A 16,577-nucleotide genomic window follows, 5' to 3' on the forward strand; every position below is an offset into this window, starting at 1 on the left:
TGAGACTAAGTCCGAATCGTTTCCATGGAAACTGGGAAAATGATAAATCACAAAAATCTGTAAATAGCAGAAGGCACCTGACTGATATATCTACCAAGTTTTGCAGAAACATAAATAAATAAATAAATAAATAAATAAATAAATAAATAAATAAATAAATAAATAAATAAATAAATAAATAAATAAATAAATAAATTTTTAAAAATGCTGTAAATTGCAAAATGCACAACCATAAGTTCCGATTATTATATCTATCAAGTTTGGTCTAAAAATATTGAACGGTTTTTAAGTTATGCTCCAGAAACAAAATGATTTCGGACGGACAGACAGACGAGGCGTCGATATGATACAGGAGTTTTATACCATAGGATTCTCTTTGCTGTTCAGAGAAATTATGTTTGACAGCTAATCTGTTGATGATTTTTCACGCACTTAAATTATTTTCACCCTGGACTGGAAATAGGTATTTTTAAGTGTCCGCGTATGTTCCAGTTCTTCGTCTTAATTCAGGTTTACATTATGAAACCTCAATGGACCTCTTTTTGGGTGATGTCCGATCATCCATACAATGGTGTGTCTGGATGAGTGGATGCTCACAGGAAGTACTGAACGCCTCCTGGTGGCAAGTGCCCGTTACCTCCAGCAACTTCCGACTCAAGGGAACAAGCCGGTGGAGATGGACTTGTTGAGCATTTTCTATTTTCTTTTGGTGGCTGCTTTAATTATTTTGTCTCTGGTGAGTCAAGCAGCAACGTTCTGCGGGAATTATAGTTGTGCCACAAGTGACACAGTCAGTTATTGACTCTCAGGACTCTAAAGTGAACAATTTACTAGAAGTCTGACGACCAATATTGTTGCATCAGTTGACTGTATGTGTTAAGCTGTGCAAACACCTCCCCGCTGGGAAGTATTGCCTTTGGCCTCCGTTTAACAAATTGCCATTTTCCGTATAGATGATGACGTGGAGACATCGTATGATTCTAAAATGCACAAAAATATTTATCTTATTGGTTTAAGCTGACAGCATATGATACACTTCATTGTATGATCTTTGGTTGAAATACATAGAGATACACAACTGCCCTGACATTATATAATGACAATGTAAAATGGTAGTAAAATTTCATTTTATCTTTTGGGTTTGTTTTCGTTTTAAATATATTAATTAAATCATTTGTATTGTTTGCAGTGTCTAGTGATAATATATGTCACATCAGTAGCTTATCCTGACTTAGGGAGATATGAGAGTGAAAAAACATTCCATGATCCCAAAAGGAAGACAGAGGTTGAATTTACAAGCATCCATGATCCACCCAGCGTTGACCTTACTGTCGTAGTCCCAGCTTACAATGAAGAAGCGAGATGTAAGAGAGTTCTCATTATTGATGATGATTGATGTGTATTTATACAAAAATGTTCATGTTCATAAACGTTTAATGAGTTGTGGAAATTGTGGAAGGAAAGTAATTAAATATCAAGTCATTCAATATATACATCATGTTGCTTGGCATTATGAAAGGTGATGAATAATAAGAAAGGTATGATACTTTATGGATGACAAGAAGTTGTTATCCCAAACATGTCATACCTTTCTTATTGCACACAACTCAACCATGATTACACTTAAATACATTTGTTAGTAATATACAGGCTGCAATACAGTTTCACTTAACATGTTCATGAAGTTTGGGTTAATAAATAAATTTCATGAGCTCATGTATAAATTGATGTATTTTCATGACAAACATACTCAAAACAGTAATTAAATCAAAATACTGAAGCCATGTGTTTTTGCTGCAGTATCCATTATGATGGATGAAGCTTTAGAGTACCTTGAAGACAGACAGGTGAGTGTGTCACCTATTCCAACTAATCCAAGTAATTAGAGAGCTAACATTTTACAATTTGTGTAACAAGTCATAATGATTTATCACTTTGTTATCATGACTCATGTTTCCATGGTTGCAAGATAGACAATACTTGCATAATTTAGGATCCATCCTGGAATTGAATATTTGAGTGCACATTAATGGATATTGTTGAAATCAAAAAGTATGTGCATTTGTAGTCTCATTTCAAACAGGATAAATATTTGTGCCCATTTTACTAGTAGTTTTGTAACAGTGGTAATTACATCAGTATTAAGACCAAAGGTTGAACAAAACAAAATGTTAACTTTCCTTGTTTTCATTTCCAGCAAAGCAACCCATCTTTCAGTTTTGAAATAATTGTTGTTGATGATGGCAGTAAAGATAAAACATCTGAGGTATGTTAATGCAATGTATTAGATATTTTGTTGTTATGCCACAGACCCACATCTGGTATCCCTTACAGTGATATTGCTGGAATATTGCTGAACAACTAAACAACTAGCAAGCCAGGGGCCCGTTTCACGAAACTCTCGTAAGCCTAAGATCTCGTAACTTTTCTCGTAGCATCCATAGCTCCTGTGTTAAAGTATAGGAGGTACAATGGCTACGAGAAAACTTATGAGATCTTAGACTACGAGCGTTTAGTGAAACGGGCCCCAGAGTGGTAGCAAACAAACCTGATTTAGCTACTGTTCCCTCATTATTCTTGTAGACCCGTGAAGGTCCCAGGGTAGAATAGGCCTTCACCAACCCATGCTTTCCATAAAAGACAACTATGCTTGTCGTAAGAGGCGACTAACGGGATTGGGTGGTCAGGCTCTCTAACTTGGTTGACACATGTCATCAGTTCCCAATTGCGCAGATGGATGCTCATGTTGTTGGTCACTGGATCGTCTGGTCCAGTCTTGATTATTTACAGACCGCCACCATATGGCTGGAATATTGCTCACTTGCTCACTCACTCACTCACTCTTGTATATTTACAGTACAGCCAGTATGAAACGAGATGTTTTGTTTCAGGTAGCTTTAACTTATTCTGAAAAGTATGGTGTAGACAAAGTGCGAGTTCTAACTTTAGCAAAGAATAGAGGAAAAGGAGGAGCCATTAGATTGGTATGTATGAATGGATTCTGCAACAAGGGATTGGACTGATTGATAATATTAGATTGGTGGAATTGCGTAATACTGAAATCTCGGCAAGTGAACATTACATGATGGAAGGATAGCAGTATGTTTAAATGCCTCTCAGAGAAAAAATGATGTGATGCCATTGAGGTGTATCTTTCAAGACTTGTGGCATTTCCATTTCAGTAAAGTTATGTGTGACTTTGTAAGAAATTGGCTAGTCTAAAGGAATATTGCAAAGTAAGTTTCCAAAAGTCACCCCCAGCTATTTATTTAACTGACTGTGACTAGTAATCATTATATATTATTTCAGGGTATATTTGTGGGTCGAGGCAAACTAATGTTGTTTGCTGATGCTGATGGCGCAAGTAAATTCAGTGACTATAAAAAATTAGAAGTGGAACTGAAAAAACTAAATGATCAGGTATGTTGAGATTTTTAAAGTGAAATTTGCGTAGATGTAATGTTGCAAGTGTAGTGCCATCACTTCATGTACCCTCTATCCTAACCTTGCTATGTTTGGTAACTGTGAAATGGACAATGCTTATGAAAAGTGTGTAAATGCATGATTAAATTGTGTATTTAAATTTGTATTTCTTTACATGGTATTTCTTGTAGAAGGTGCTCATGTAAATTGTGGTTTGCGATACAGAAACCCAAAATGGAATGTATAATACTCACACTTTTAAAATATAGTAACAGTTATGTCTGCAAACTTCAATAAATGAATGAATAAATGAAATTTGAATTATTTGTTTGGAAGCCAATAGATTTTGTGAACTATTTTCTGTATTTTACAGAACAATATGTGTGTTGTGTGTGGATCAAGAGCACATCTGGAAAAAGATTCTATAGCTGAGGTAAGTTGATTGAAAACTGAAATATCCAAAAGTAGATGTTTTTCTAACTGTATTTGCTCTCAGTGGTTTTACCGCTTCTAAAAGAAGATGTGTACCATGTTTCTTGTCTCCTGGTTGGGGGTAAAATGATGTAACATTGGTGTTTTCTTTATTTCATTTCTTTCATACTAGGGATGGTGGGGTAGATGATTCTGAGTTTGATTCCCCACATGGCTAAAAGCCCATTTCAGGTGTCCACTGTCATGATGTTGATGGAGTAACGCTAGAAGTGGCACAAGGCTAAAATCACTGTTTGACATGATTTAGTTGAAAATGCAGCAAAACTGAGACAGCAATGATCTGAACAGCAGATTCTTCAAATACTGGAGGAAAATCGGAAACACCTGTTGTATAGTACTCAGTCAGGTGGGCACATTAATTTCAAACATGTTTTTGTGTGTTTTCAGCGTTCCCTATTCCGAACATTCCTGATGTATGGGTTTCACTTCTTGGTGTATTTTCTCTGTGTGAGAGGGGTCAAGGACACACAATGTGGCTTCAAGCTCATGACAAGAGAGGCAGCCATTTTACTTTTCTCAAATCTGCATGTTGAAAGATGGTGAGTTGTGAGCTTAAGATTACAGACACTGTTCAAAGTTTGATAGGGATACTGGAAAGTCATATGTTAAAGTGTAGCATATCAATAGAGTCGTATTAGTGATAGGAGTTGTTTAAAATCTCATACGTGACGATTGGTTTTCATTTTGATCAATCAATCATCAAAATTGGTTAGCATCATTCATTTTATTCTATGTTTGTGAATGCACAAAGACAAAAAGGGAAAAAACATGCAGTTCTTTTGGGTTTTTTTTGTTTTTTTTGCAAATTGCACAAAATGCATTTACAAATTTCACGTCTTCAATCATGACTTGTTACAAGCATGTAGTGCTCATGAAATGTAACAGACAAAACCAACCTTGTGAAACAATATTGTTAATGCAAGCAAGTGTTCCAAAAATGTTCGATTATAAGAAAACATGATCGATTGTGCGTGGTCATTTAGTCATTGCAAACAATCTTCGATAGTTCAAATTAATCTGACCACCACTAAATGGTAAAGCCCTTAAAACAATCTTAAGATGTTGGGTTGTTTTCTTCTATTGAATTTTATGCAGGTAAATAATATTGTTAATACTCTCATGACTACAAGAAGGATGACAAATTCTGGATAAAATAGAAATGTCAGTGTTGGAATATGTTTTACTTAATTTGTCAAAGCTTGCCTTCTTTTTGAATGTTCCATGAATAGTATTAGAACTCCCAAATGAGTTTACTAATTTACGTGACCTTACAGGGGTCTTCTGAAGTGATGAAGTAGCTTCTTGTCTTGTATGATTTAATTATTACTTTGATTACATGACATATATATTTCTTGTTAAGAATTTTGTACAGTGTATATTATCACTTGATTATTGTTGTTCCACCAGAATATGAGAGATATTTTTTGTCAGCATACATTTTGCTCTGGACACACATTTTTACATTGCATAGAACCCAGTTAAAATTGACCAACTGTACTTCGTTTTTTAATAGATTTGGGTTGTTAATTTCAGGGCATTTGATGTAGATATGTTGTACCTTGCCCAACACTTCAAAATTCCTATTGGAGAGGTAGCCATTGCATGGCAAGAGATTGAAGGTGAGTTTCTGTGAAGTAGGTAAAGTATTACTGGCAAGGAGAGATAATATGTAGTAAGGGGATGTGGGTTATACATGGTTCAAAGTGTGTAACAATATGTTCCAATACATGAGGTTGTATTGCAATATCTTTCATGGTGTACAGTATATTGAATTCCAAAAGAAAAGTGAGTATTGCAGACATTTGAAAGTGCAACAGGTCGTAAGACCTAACTTAAGATGAAGTGGTGTGTTCTTGACTCAGATGGCATGTGTGCTCTGGCTATACTGAAGGTGCTGCTAAAGGGAATCCATGTTCAGTAGTGAATTGTCATTTCCCATTACCAGCTGACGCAAACTAATGTTGTTTCATTCATGTTTTTATGAAAAATATGTATTTTTCCTTATCCTGACTCATGCTTAATTGATTACTCTCATCTTCCTGGCGAAGGTAGTGGAACACCTGAAATCCCTTGAAGTTCCCTTCTAAAAAAAGCGGATGTAAAATCAGACTCACCCAAGTATTACCTCCCTTTTCCCACGCACATAGTAAGCTGACCGCCATGAGACTTCACTCCCTCCCTGTCACCCAACAAGGGCGTCTGGAGGCACCTGGGGTCCCGTACACGGTGATAAGTTTTTCATTCTTTCGGTTTTTCTAACTAAATTTGTGCTGCATGCGGTTTTTGGCTTGTATATGTTTGTTATATTTGTTATTATGATACAATTTTGTAATGATTGCGTCTATTTCTAACACGTATTTCATCAACTGAGACTAAGTCTCAGTTGATGAAATCATGTTTTCAGTGCAGATTACAGTTGTCGTGGGTTGACCTGCACATACTTTGCCTGGCATGTAAACCTTTATGTTCTGCTAACATTCGTTGTGTATTTTGCATTAAATTGTCTGAAGCAGAATTTTTATTATATTTACGCTCTTTTCAACGACATGCAAGTGGCAAGCAACGTTGGCTCACATTAGCAATAACTAAGTCTAGTGAGATAAAGTCAGGTAACCAGTTAATTGTTGATGCTGAGATTCATTCCAGCGAGAAGCCAGCCGTATCTCCAAGGTAGTGTCCAGGGTCGGGCAAGTCCCCTCCCAAGACTCAGAAGAGATCATCTGTTGAGACAGGACCATCTCAGACCAAGAAAATTAAGAAGTCGAAGTTGTCATCTGCTAGATCATCGCAGAATCATCCCTCGCAGGTAAAGAAGTCATTTGGAGAGGTGATAGTCCCCTTAGAAGAACATCAATATTTTGACGAGTCTCCGTTAATGATACGGGGTGAAGACACCATGCATCGGACTTCGGCAACTAGACCGAAGCCGATGGCATCTTCAACACCTCACAACACATCTCATCTTCAACATACATCGCAGATGTCGAATGCGCTCACAGGCATTGTAGACAACTCTTCAACACAGTCGTCAATGCATGCATTCGATGCAGGCGTCTTCATGCAACAATTTACAACGCAGATGATGAACCTCGTGGAACGAAGATTGGAAGAGGAAAGACGACTGCACTTGTCAGCTATGTTGACTGTGAATCAACGAGAGCATTCATCTGGCACTCATGTCTGAGGATGAAGAGGAGGTGCATGTACGCACGCACTCCAGATGATCCAGGTCCAGATCATCAGATCGCAGCGCAGAGAAGGATATACCCATGCCAAGTGAGTGCACTCACACAAGTAAATATACTCGGGTGAGTGATGTCACACGCTCATGTGAGTGCACTCGTGGATGGACGCGTCAGCGGAAAAGGTCTACTTCAGTCTCTCCTATTTATAGAAGACGTTGTATGCAGTCATCCTCCCCTTCAGACTTAGACTCACGCAGTCAGGATTGTCTGCGATCTATGGATTCATCTTTCTCTAGGAAAGATGAACTTAGTCATCAGCATGAATTGTCACAGGAGGTAGTCTTATTTTCGGACTCAGAAATGACATCATGGATCACAGATGGTTTAAATGTGGCTTCCTCATCTAAGGTTACCAATGAGTTCAAAACATACATGGTGAAGAATGACAACATCGATACATTAACATTTCAGCCAATACCTCTTGTATCTACAATACCTGAGACTTTGTCTACAACGTTCAAAACAGCAACCGAGTTTCAACAGCAACATGTGCCACCTTTTATGTTTTAGCACACATCATTTCCCTCTTCATAATATGGAGCCATTCATCAGAGCACTGGCGGTCGGGGAAGGCTATAAAGTCATCAACCCATCTCGTAATAGATTGTGGAAGACAAAAGATTGGCGCAACTGGACACTACTATGAGGCGAACCTTTTTTGGATTAGCTCAATCTAGAGCCATCAACGAGACACTCATTGCTAAGTTTAGCAACCTGATAAACGAGGAAGAGAGGATGATCCTGTCGGCAATCGTTACGCAGAGGAAGGATCAGCAAATTGTCTGAGCATTTAGTTCCTACCACTGCTGGAATTAATCTACTTCGTAGGCAGGGGCTTCCGCCACCTCATGGAGTGAGAACTTCACAAAGCCCTTGTATCAAGCCCCATAGTCTGCACCTATAGTATTCGACAGAAGGATTGAAGGGGTAGCAAGATCGGTTTCTCAAGATTGAAGGGAGGTTATGATGATAAAATCCATCGATACTTTGACTTCTGTCCTTAAGCAGACAAATCAACATTACACTAGCAAGTCCAAGTTTTCCAGGGTTCAAAGAGCGAGGGACAAGTAATTCAATCATTCTTCATTTCGTTGCCCCTATGGAGGAAGTAAACGTTCTCACTCTCAGACGTTAGGAAGATCATCTAAGGGCAGTGGAGGAAATAAACGCTGAAGATCAGGGAGACGGGAGATCGAACGCTTCCCATCAACCAGTTGGAAATGAAAGTGGTGATTCATGCTATCCATCACTGATAGACAAGCCACTGATGATCCACTCAGACAACTCAACAGTGGCTTTCTACTTAAACAAGCAAGGGTCAATGAGATCGCCATCTCTACTACACTTGATGTTTCAACTTTTTGACATGGTCGACAGTCTGAATCTCCAAATAAAAGCATGTCACATACCAGGAGTCTGCAACATCATGGCATATGCCTTATCTCGTCCTTTTCGTTCATCACCAGCAGAGTGGATGCTGCTTCGAGAGGTGTTTTAGTTAAACAGCCAGACATTTGGATCACAGCAAATAGACTTATTTGCAACAAGGTTCCACAGACAGACTACAACCTTTGTATCACCGGTACCAGATGTGTTGGCCTAGACAACAGTCACTCTTAGCATTCCATGGGAAGGACTAAAACGCATTCATGTTTCCCCTTCCAGTGCTCCTTTCAAAAGTCATGAGGAAAATTATACAGACCAAGAGGCTACAACTGACTTTGGTCATGCCTTACTGGATAACGAGACATTGGTTTCCAACATTCATAGAGGAGTTAGGACAACCAACACTACAACTACCAGATTACAATCCATCTGCATTCCAAATTCACGTGTGGAACGTATCAAAATCTGTTTAAAACACAGAGGATACTCGACCAGAGCAGCGAAAACAGTTACCTAGCCTTACGGAAATCCACTCACACCCTTTATGATGACAAGTGGAAGCGGTTTGAGACATATGCCAAGAAGAAAGGCTTCACGGCGATGAAGGCAACATATCTGCAGATAGCAGAATATTTATGTCACCTACGACATTCCAGAGGTCTAAAAGGTTCTACGTTATCTTCATACTTGACAGCTCTCAGCTCAGTTGTCACCATGGAAACAGAGATCAGGCTAACTGAAGTACCTGAGCTACTTGCCTTGCTATGCTCCTTCAAGCTGGAAGATCAACAATGTAGATTTAGAGCTCCAGCATGGGATCTAAACATCATACTCCAACATCTCACAAGTGATGTATATGAGCCGCTTGATCAGACCTCATTTGAACTGCTAACTCAGATTAGTCAGAAGGCGCTGTTTTACTTGCCTTGGCTACAGCTGCACGAATGTCAGAAATTCATGCTCTAGACTTCAACTACACGAGCTTTGATGCAAGTCATCGGCACACAGCTCATTTGGGTCTAAGATGGGATTTTAATGTGAAAATCAACTGCAAGGTCAACCGGATAGACAATTCCACATACCGACACTCTCTTCCATCCCTAGACCCCATGAAATTATTGGACGTAATTTACAAGTGACAACAGAATCCAGAGTGGCCTGACCCACTGCTGAGAATGCAAGAATTCAGTGTGTCTATGAGGGGTGGCTGGGAGGGCTTTATCCATGAGTCAGGATAAGGAAAAATATGTAATTTTCTGAATAAAATTGATATTTTATGCTTATCCTGACTCATGGCTAAAGCCCTCCCAGCCACCCCTCACAGACACGTTGAATTCTCGCATTCTCGTGTTGGGTGATTACAGGAGAGAGTGAAGTAGCATGGCAATCCGCTGACTATGTGAGCGGGAAAAGGTAGGTAATACTTGGGTGAGTGTGATTTTACGTCCGCTTCTTTTAGAAGGGATTTCAGGTGTTCCACTACCTTCGCCAGGAAGAGGGGAGTAAGCAGTTAAGCATGAGTCAGGATAAGTATAAAATATCAGTTTTTTTCAGAAAATTACATGGTTGTGAATAAAGACTATTTACATGATTTTCTTTGCATGGTTTTATTAGCAAACATCAGTGTCTGTATTCACTAATGTATCACAGTTCTATGTTGTCTGCTTTGGAGCTGTGTATAAGATTTCAAATTTTGAATTTAGGAGCAGTCTCAAGCATCTGCCAAAAATCCAGACAGAATTATTTTGTCATATATATATCATTAATCGTATATTGACTATTGGTTTCACAAGTTTTCAAGTGGACATTTTGATGCTGAATTTTACACAAAGGGATAAAAGCGAGAGGTAGTGGCAATTAATGCGGAAATTCATTTGTTAATTTCATCTTTACAGGTTCGAAAATGGTTCCATTCTGGAGTTGGATGCAGATGGGTCGGGACCTGCTTCTTATACGACTACGGTACATACTGGGTGCCTGGAAGATCAACAGTAAACCAAAGTCAGCATAGAGTTGTCTCCCTTGCTTGTTGCTTCTGTTGCATCTGCCCTAAATGTCGTGTAGGCAGCTACTTGAAAACAAAACTTTCTTTTTCAGAAAAATGGAGTTGTGTTCATACAGTCTAAGGACTTTCTGTTAAATAATTTGGTTTGAGTGCCAGTTTAAATGGGTGGATTTTAAATCAAAATCCTGTCATGGTTGTCCATCACATCTGTTCATAAGATTATACTCTTGCATTCATCATGTTGTTCTTGTTTTCATTTTGTTGATGTTAATGTGGACATATTTTCTTGTTGTTTTATAATGAAAGTGTTTGCACAAAGTTTAGACTATCCTTCTGTACAATCTTCAAAATCATTTTTTTTCTATATAACCCTATACTACTGGTTAGTAAATTTTGATGAAATGAAAATTTAGGCAATTGTTATTAAGCTGGCGGAGTACAACTTGGACCAGAAATACACAGTATAGAATATTCTAATATTTTCAACATTTGTATGTAGGTACATTAGAGTTGTGTTGTATACTTAAAGAGACCATCTAATTCTTTCAATGACTAAAGTTACCAATTTTTACAGAGTAGCACTAGCATTGTGAAAACAATCTGGTGGTCACAAGGTTTTGTAAGTTGTACGTATGCTGGTATGTTAAAGATTTGCCCTTATTTATAGCTGATATTACTACATAAAGGTTTAATCTTATGTATATCCTCGATATTTATGCAATTTTTAATATGTTAAGAGTATTTTTAAGAGGTGTGTGCCAGTTCATTGAAAGAATGAATGGATGTATGTAAGCCATATTGGCCTGAAGAAGATTAGAAAAGTTTTCATTAATGAATATGGGTTTTTTTCAGCATTTATTAGTTTGTGCTGTAGGTCCCCATTCCACACAGTTCATACTGAAAGGTTGTTTGTGTTTATGTGTACATATATGAATGGGAAGTGCCTGTATACATAAAGCTGTGTATCAAAATCAGTCTAACTCATTTGTTTCGACATTATTTTATAATATCACTCTGATCCATTGAAAAAGATTTACACATGTTATTTATTCAACACTTGGTATGTCCTTGGTTAGTTTTGAAACATTGTGAATCACACTATGTAAGCATTTTAATATCTACCAGGTACAGTAGCGTAGGTTGACGGACAGCTGGGTGATTTTGAATGATGAAAGATTTGTTTCGAAACTCAAGCAGTCACAAATTTTCTTAAAAAACGTCTAGCTATTTCTGTGTATTTGCCCTCCCATCCACGAATGTTCAAATTCCCACACACTCACATGCTGTCGGGGCTGTGGGATAGCCCAGTGGTTAAAGTGTTAGCCTGTCATGCTGAAGACACAGGTTCAATTCCCCACATGTGTTAAGCCAACTTCCAGTGTTCCCATTTGTGGTGTTGCTGGCATATAGCTAAAAGCGACATAAAACCTTACTTGCCCACGTTTTCCCTCCCATGTGCATATGTGAAGAACTTCATAGTTCAAGGGAGGTAATCCATGCTGACAGTGGCATGAAACCCAACTTACTCAAAGGCTGTATGTCCCCAAAGCATGACATGCAGACATTTTCCAGTGTGTGGACAGCGACGTTCTGGGTAGCTGTCTTCTCCCATCTGCCACCACACAAATATATGCTTGTCAAATTCTATCTTAGATTCATTCATAACACTGTCTTGCCCCTGAAGCTATGCATATGAAAACTCTGCACCACGAAACTGCCTATTTTTTACGTTGATCTCTTGTGTTCTGATATCCAGATGTGTTTGCTGCTAATCATTCTGTGATAACCTTCCTGATATGAGTCATTCTCAATAGGTCACCTGATAACAGTGGAAGACCTAGTTTCATTAAAATTTATGTACGTTCTGCAAGCGATCGTCTGATGAATGGGACATTATCAATAAGCACACCTATGTGATGGTTGCTCTGAACCCACCATCTGTTAATTCGTAGCTAATTTTCAACACTTACCATTAGGTATTGTGATGGATAACATCATGCACAGTACTCTTGGAAAGATGCAGCAGTTGACTTACTTTTCCGCAGACTTCCATGCAGATGCAGGCAGCAGGATGCAGGTGTATGATGACTCCTGTTTGGTCTGGAGACACAATGACACAGTGTTCGTCTTTTGAACCAGTGTGAAATCAGTCACAGAGATAGAGAAACGGCCCTCAGATGACAAAATATTGTATGGTACACAATACTAATTGACATCTTCAGTTTGGGGGCCAAATTTCACTTTATGAAATATTTCACAGGATGAAAGTTTGACACAATAAACCAAACATGATGCTCCCTTGTCAGATGTTCATCTCACATGTTTGTTAGTTTGTCTTTGGGAAGGTCTGTCTTTTGGGAGTGAATCTGTAGTGAGATACTGTACATTCTAATGTTTATATGTAACATTTCTAGAAATTCTTCATAAACAATTAAGCTGACTGTCTTTTCTAGCCATGAAGGTAATATGCCACAATCAAATCTTTTATTACAAATGTTTTATCATCATTCATTTTACTGATGTAAATGCTCAATTTTTAGAGTATTAATATTTTGAATCATGTTTTTCAGTTTAGACCAGATACCTGAAAGATTGTTATTTTTCAGATCTTATGAATAATAGTTTATGTACAAATTATGCACTCAAGTCTTTAAGACATAGTCCTTACATGGTAACCTTTGAGCGTCATATAACCATCCAATCAACAGCGAGATGGTTAAATAGACTTAACCAATCAGACAACGGCATCGGAGGGACTTACAAAATATTCAGGTCACTGACACAGATCTTTCCATAAACAAGAATCCGCATATAACACAGTTATTTGACCCGCAGTATGTATGCTTTGGAGTTTCTGTTGACATGCTTACCATTGGCTAATATTTACGCAAGATGACATCCTTGAATATTGCCAAAAAATCTATTTTCCGCGACTGTTTACTCACCCTTGTCATGGTTGTAATGTGCTCTGTGTGCATCACCCGTATGTGATTGTATTTTATATAGCATTTGGAATCATTTGGATACGAACCTTGTTGAGATAAAAAGTTCAAAAGGTATATGCGATTTTCACTTTTGCGATTTGGTGAGCTGTGTCCTGATTGGTCAAGGTTACCTGACATGATCTCCCATAAGGTTTTGTTAGACTCAGTTGTGGAGAGTAACGAAAAGTTGTCTGGACCAGAAAATCCAGTGATCAACAACATTAGCATAGTTCTTTGCAATTTAGATATGACAATATGTCAACCACGTCAGCGAATCTGACCCCCCTGATCCTGTTAGTTGCTCCTTATGACAAACATGGATCGCTGAAGATCAGTTTTAACCCAGATCTGAATTTATCTTCAGGGGTGACTTGGGGCATTACAGATTAACAAAAGCATTAGGAGAGAATTGGGATCCTTGATTGTGTGGTATGACTGATAATTAACCGATATTTTAATAATTATTCATGTTTAGCCGAAACTGCTGATAGTTACACTGAAGGGGTCATATAGGGTGCTCCATCCCTGATCATTTTACTCTCCTTTCACCCAGTCCTTACTGTGATGCTATAGCTCTGAATACAAAATGTATTGCAGTCATGTGTTTTACATGAAATACGTTCTGTTGTTCCTATTAATCCATTTCATATCGGCACCAGTCATCACTTTCTAACAGCAATATTTTTGGCTTGATGTTTACAAGTAAGACAGAAAGCATTTTCTCTCAATTTTTGACAGACTGTTATATTTTAATGTTTAGGACCAAGGTGCATTTTCGTATGCTTTGTTTGTTATTTAATGCCAAACGCAACGATATTCCAGGTATATCACAGGGATGGTCTGGAAATATTCCAGTTGGTATCAGGCGATCCAGTGATTGACAACATGAGCGTCAATCTAAGCAATGAGGTATGATGACATGTGTCAACCAAGTCTACGAGTCGGAGAACTTCTTTGATGTTTAAATGCAGAATGGTAACTTGGGGAATCTCCTGAAGTACCTTTTATGACAACACCTTCAGCTATACTTATATCAAAGACCCTCAGGTGCTTAATGTGTAATTATATGTTGCAAGAATGAGTATTTATCGTGTTTTGTGCTATGTTGGCATTGTCTGGATGGGGGATATGTGAATGCAAAAATAAACCATATTACTCTTTCATCTTGCATGGTTCTGTTTACTTGCCTGTCACCTGTTGTTCAGTATGCAGAGTTAAGTCCTTTGTCACACAGAAACCCTGTTATTGTAGCTTTGAAACTTGGTCCATAATGAAGATATTTCTAGGTCTGTGAGCATCACACCTGTGCTAGTGTGTTTTGTCAAGGAAAAATGCCTGGAACTGCTCAAACCGTTAAGACACCAAACATTCATAGGAATATGAGGGTTGTCTCCCTTGTTTTAGGACGCGCTCTGCAAGATTGGTTTGATTGATTGAGTTTAGTTTCAAGCCGCACTCAGCAATATCACAGCTGTATGGTGGTGGTCTGTAAATAAACATGTCTGTCCCAGTGATCAACAGCAAGAGCATTGATCTCAACTGGGATACGATGATGTGTCAACCAGGTCAGTGAACCTGATCACTCGATCTATCAGAGGTATGCTACATATTAGGTAGTGGGTCATCAACAGTCCGAAGAAAGTTGCAAGGAAAATAGTACACAACACATTAGGTTCAAAGTTGTATTTTTAAAATTATATATTTTTGCCCTTTTATAGCATAAACAATATATGTGTATGGGCGAAGCCATACCAAAAATTGAGCTAAGATTGTTATGCTAGATAATCCTCATGTTCAAGACTTCCTATGTAGTTTAACAGGACATTGTTTACAAGTGGGTTGACGCTGTTAAGATGGAAACAGGCATTATGACATATGGGATACGACCATTATGTAATGTTGAACAAGACATGGTCAACATGGAAACATCAAACGTGTTATGTATAGACTGTTAAGAGATTCTTGGTAGCACTGGTATTTGGATGAAGTCAACACAGAAATCAACATAAACAAAACATGTCACTGATATAACTTCTAAATATGGTGCGTAGAATTAATTTCTGTCAATTTTTATTAATGTGAAAATAATATATTCACACCAAAAAGCTGACTTTCACATTAGTAACGACTTGATTTGACATGATGTACTGGTTCTTGTCATACTGTAAAATTCTGACTTATTCTTCTGGCCAGTGTTTATATACTGAAGAAAAAAAGAAAGGGAACTGCAACATCATTAAAGAGATTCTGTTGCTATTTTCAGCATGCATGCCTCAATTATGAAAACAAATGAGTAAAAAAGATGAACGGCTACAATCTGGCATCTTCATGTTATTTACAAACAATATCTGGTTACTTGCAATCTGTTATGTGCAATCAATTAGAAATCACGTCCAACATTTTCTTTAACATCTGTTCCCTTAATTCTTCCATGCAGTATACCCTTATTAACAAAATGGAACTATTTCAAAATATTAAGACCTAACAGTGCTAAAACATTCCTCAAAATTGTTACATTTAGAATGAGTGTCTTGACTTGCTTCAACATTTAGATTCATAGAAAAAAAAGACTAGGCACTGTTTTTTTTGTGTTAAGTAGTAGGACTGGAATCAGTTCAGAAACAAATCAATGATTTTCCGAAACCAATAGTTTCACAGTAGGTTACATGCAGTTTCTAGGGAAATAGTACACTGATATTTCAGTGTAATGATTCTTACAGGCTAACATGGGTAGTCCGACTAGAAAGGCATTTCCTGAGTAAAGCTGAGTAACATAAAAGACCATCTTTTATATGGTTGCCATGGAAACTGTACACATTATATTTGCAACATTCTATTGTAAGATTGATGAAATGTCAATGACACTCCAAACTGAAGGTGATGTAGGTATTCTGAAATGTTAATTGTTATTTCTTCATCACAATCTTTGATTAGCATTGTGTCAGTTTTTGACTGGGGTCAAATTTTGATTACTTGCTCTGGTATGTTAATATCCAACATAATATCATATCATCAAATTCAAACCTCAGCTACATTACTGAT

The 16,577-nt window shown here is 37.8% G+C and overlaps 1 protein-coding gene across 1 annotated transcript; it reads left to right on the forward strand.

Annotated features, from left to right (window-relative positions):
- Positions 1-613: 613 nt before the first annotated feature.
- Positions 614-14,695, forward strand: LOC137274492 (dolichyl-phosphate beta-glucosyltransferase-like). The gene is made up of 10 exons (XM_067807705.1): positions 614-736; positions 1,190-1,364; positions 1,801-1,847; positions 2,198-2,266; positions 2,892-2,984; positions 3,310-3,420; positions 3,797-3,856; positions 4,303-4,454; positions 5,449-5,534; positions 10,442-14,695. Exons 1-10 carry the CDS (start codon positions 677-679, stop codon positions 10,555-10,557), a joined length of 969 nt encoding a protein of 322 aa, XP_067663806.1. The 5' UTR covers positions 614-676; the 3' UTR covers positions 10,558-14,695.
- Positions 14,696-16,577: the final 1,882 nt, after the last annotated feature.

This window comes from Haliotis asinina, chromosome 2 (assembly GCF_037392515.1).
Source record: "Haliotis asinina isolate JCU_RB_2024 chromosome 2, JCU_Hal_asi_v2, whole genome shotgun sequence".
NCBI lineage: Eukaryota > Metazoa > Mollusca > Gastropoda > Lepetellida > Haliotidae > Haliotis > Haliotis asinina.

Coding starts and splice junctions, on each gene's coding strand:
- LOC137274492 (XM_067807705.1), top strand. CDS start 677: ATGGACTTGTTGAGCATTTTCTATTTTCTTTTGGTGGCTGCTTTAATT. Junction 3,857..4,302: donor AAAAAGATTCTATAGCTGAG/GTAAGTTGATTG, acceptor GTGTGTTTTCAG/CGTTCCCTATTCCGAACATT. Junction 5,535..10,441: donor TGCATGGCAAGAGATTGAAG/GTGAGTTTCTGT, acceptor TCATCTTTACAG/GTTCGAAAATGGTTCCATTC.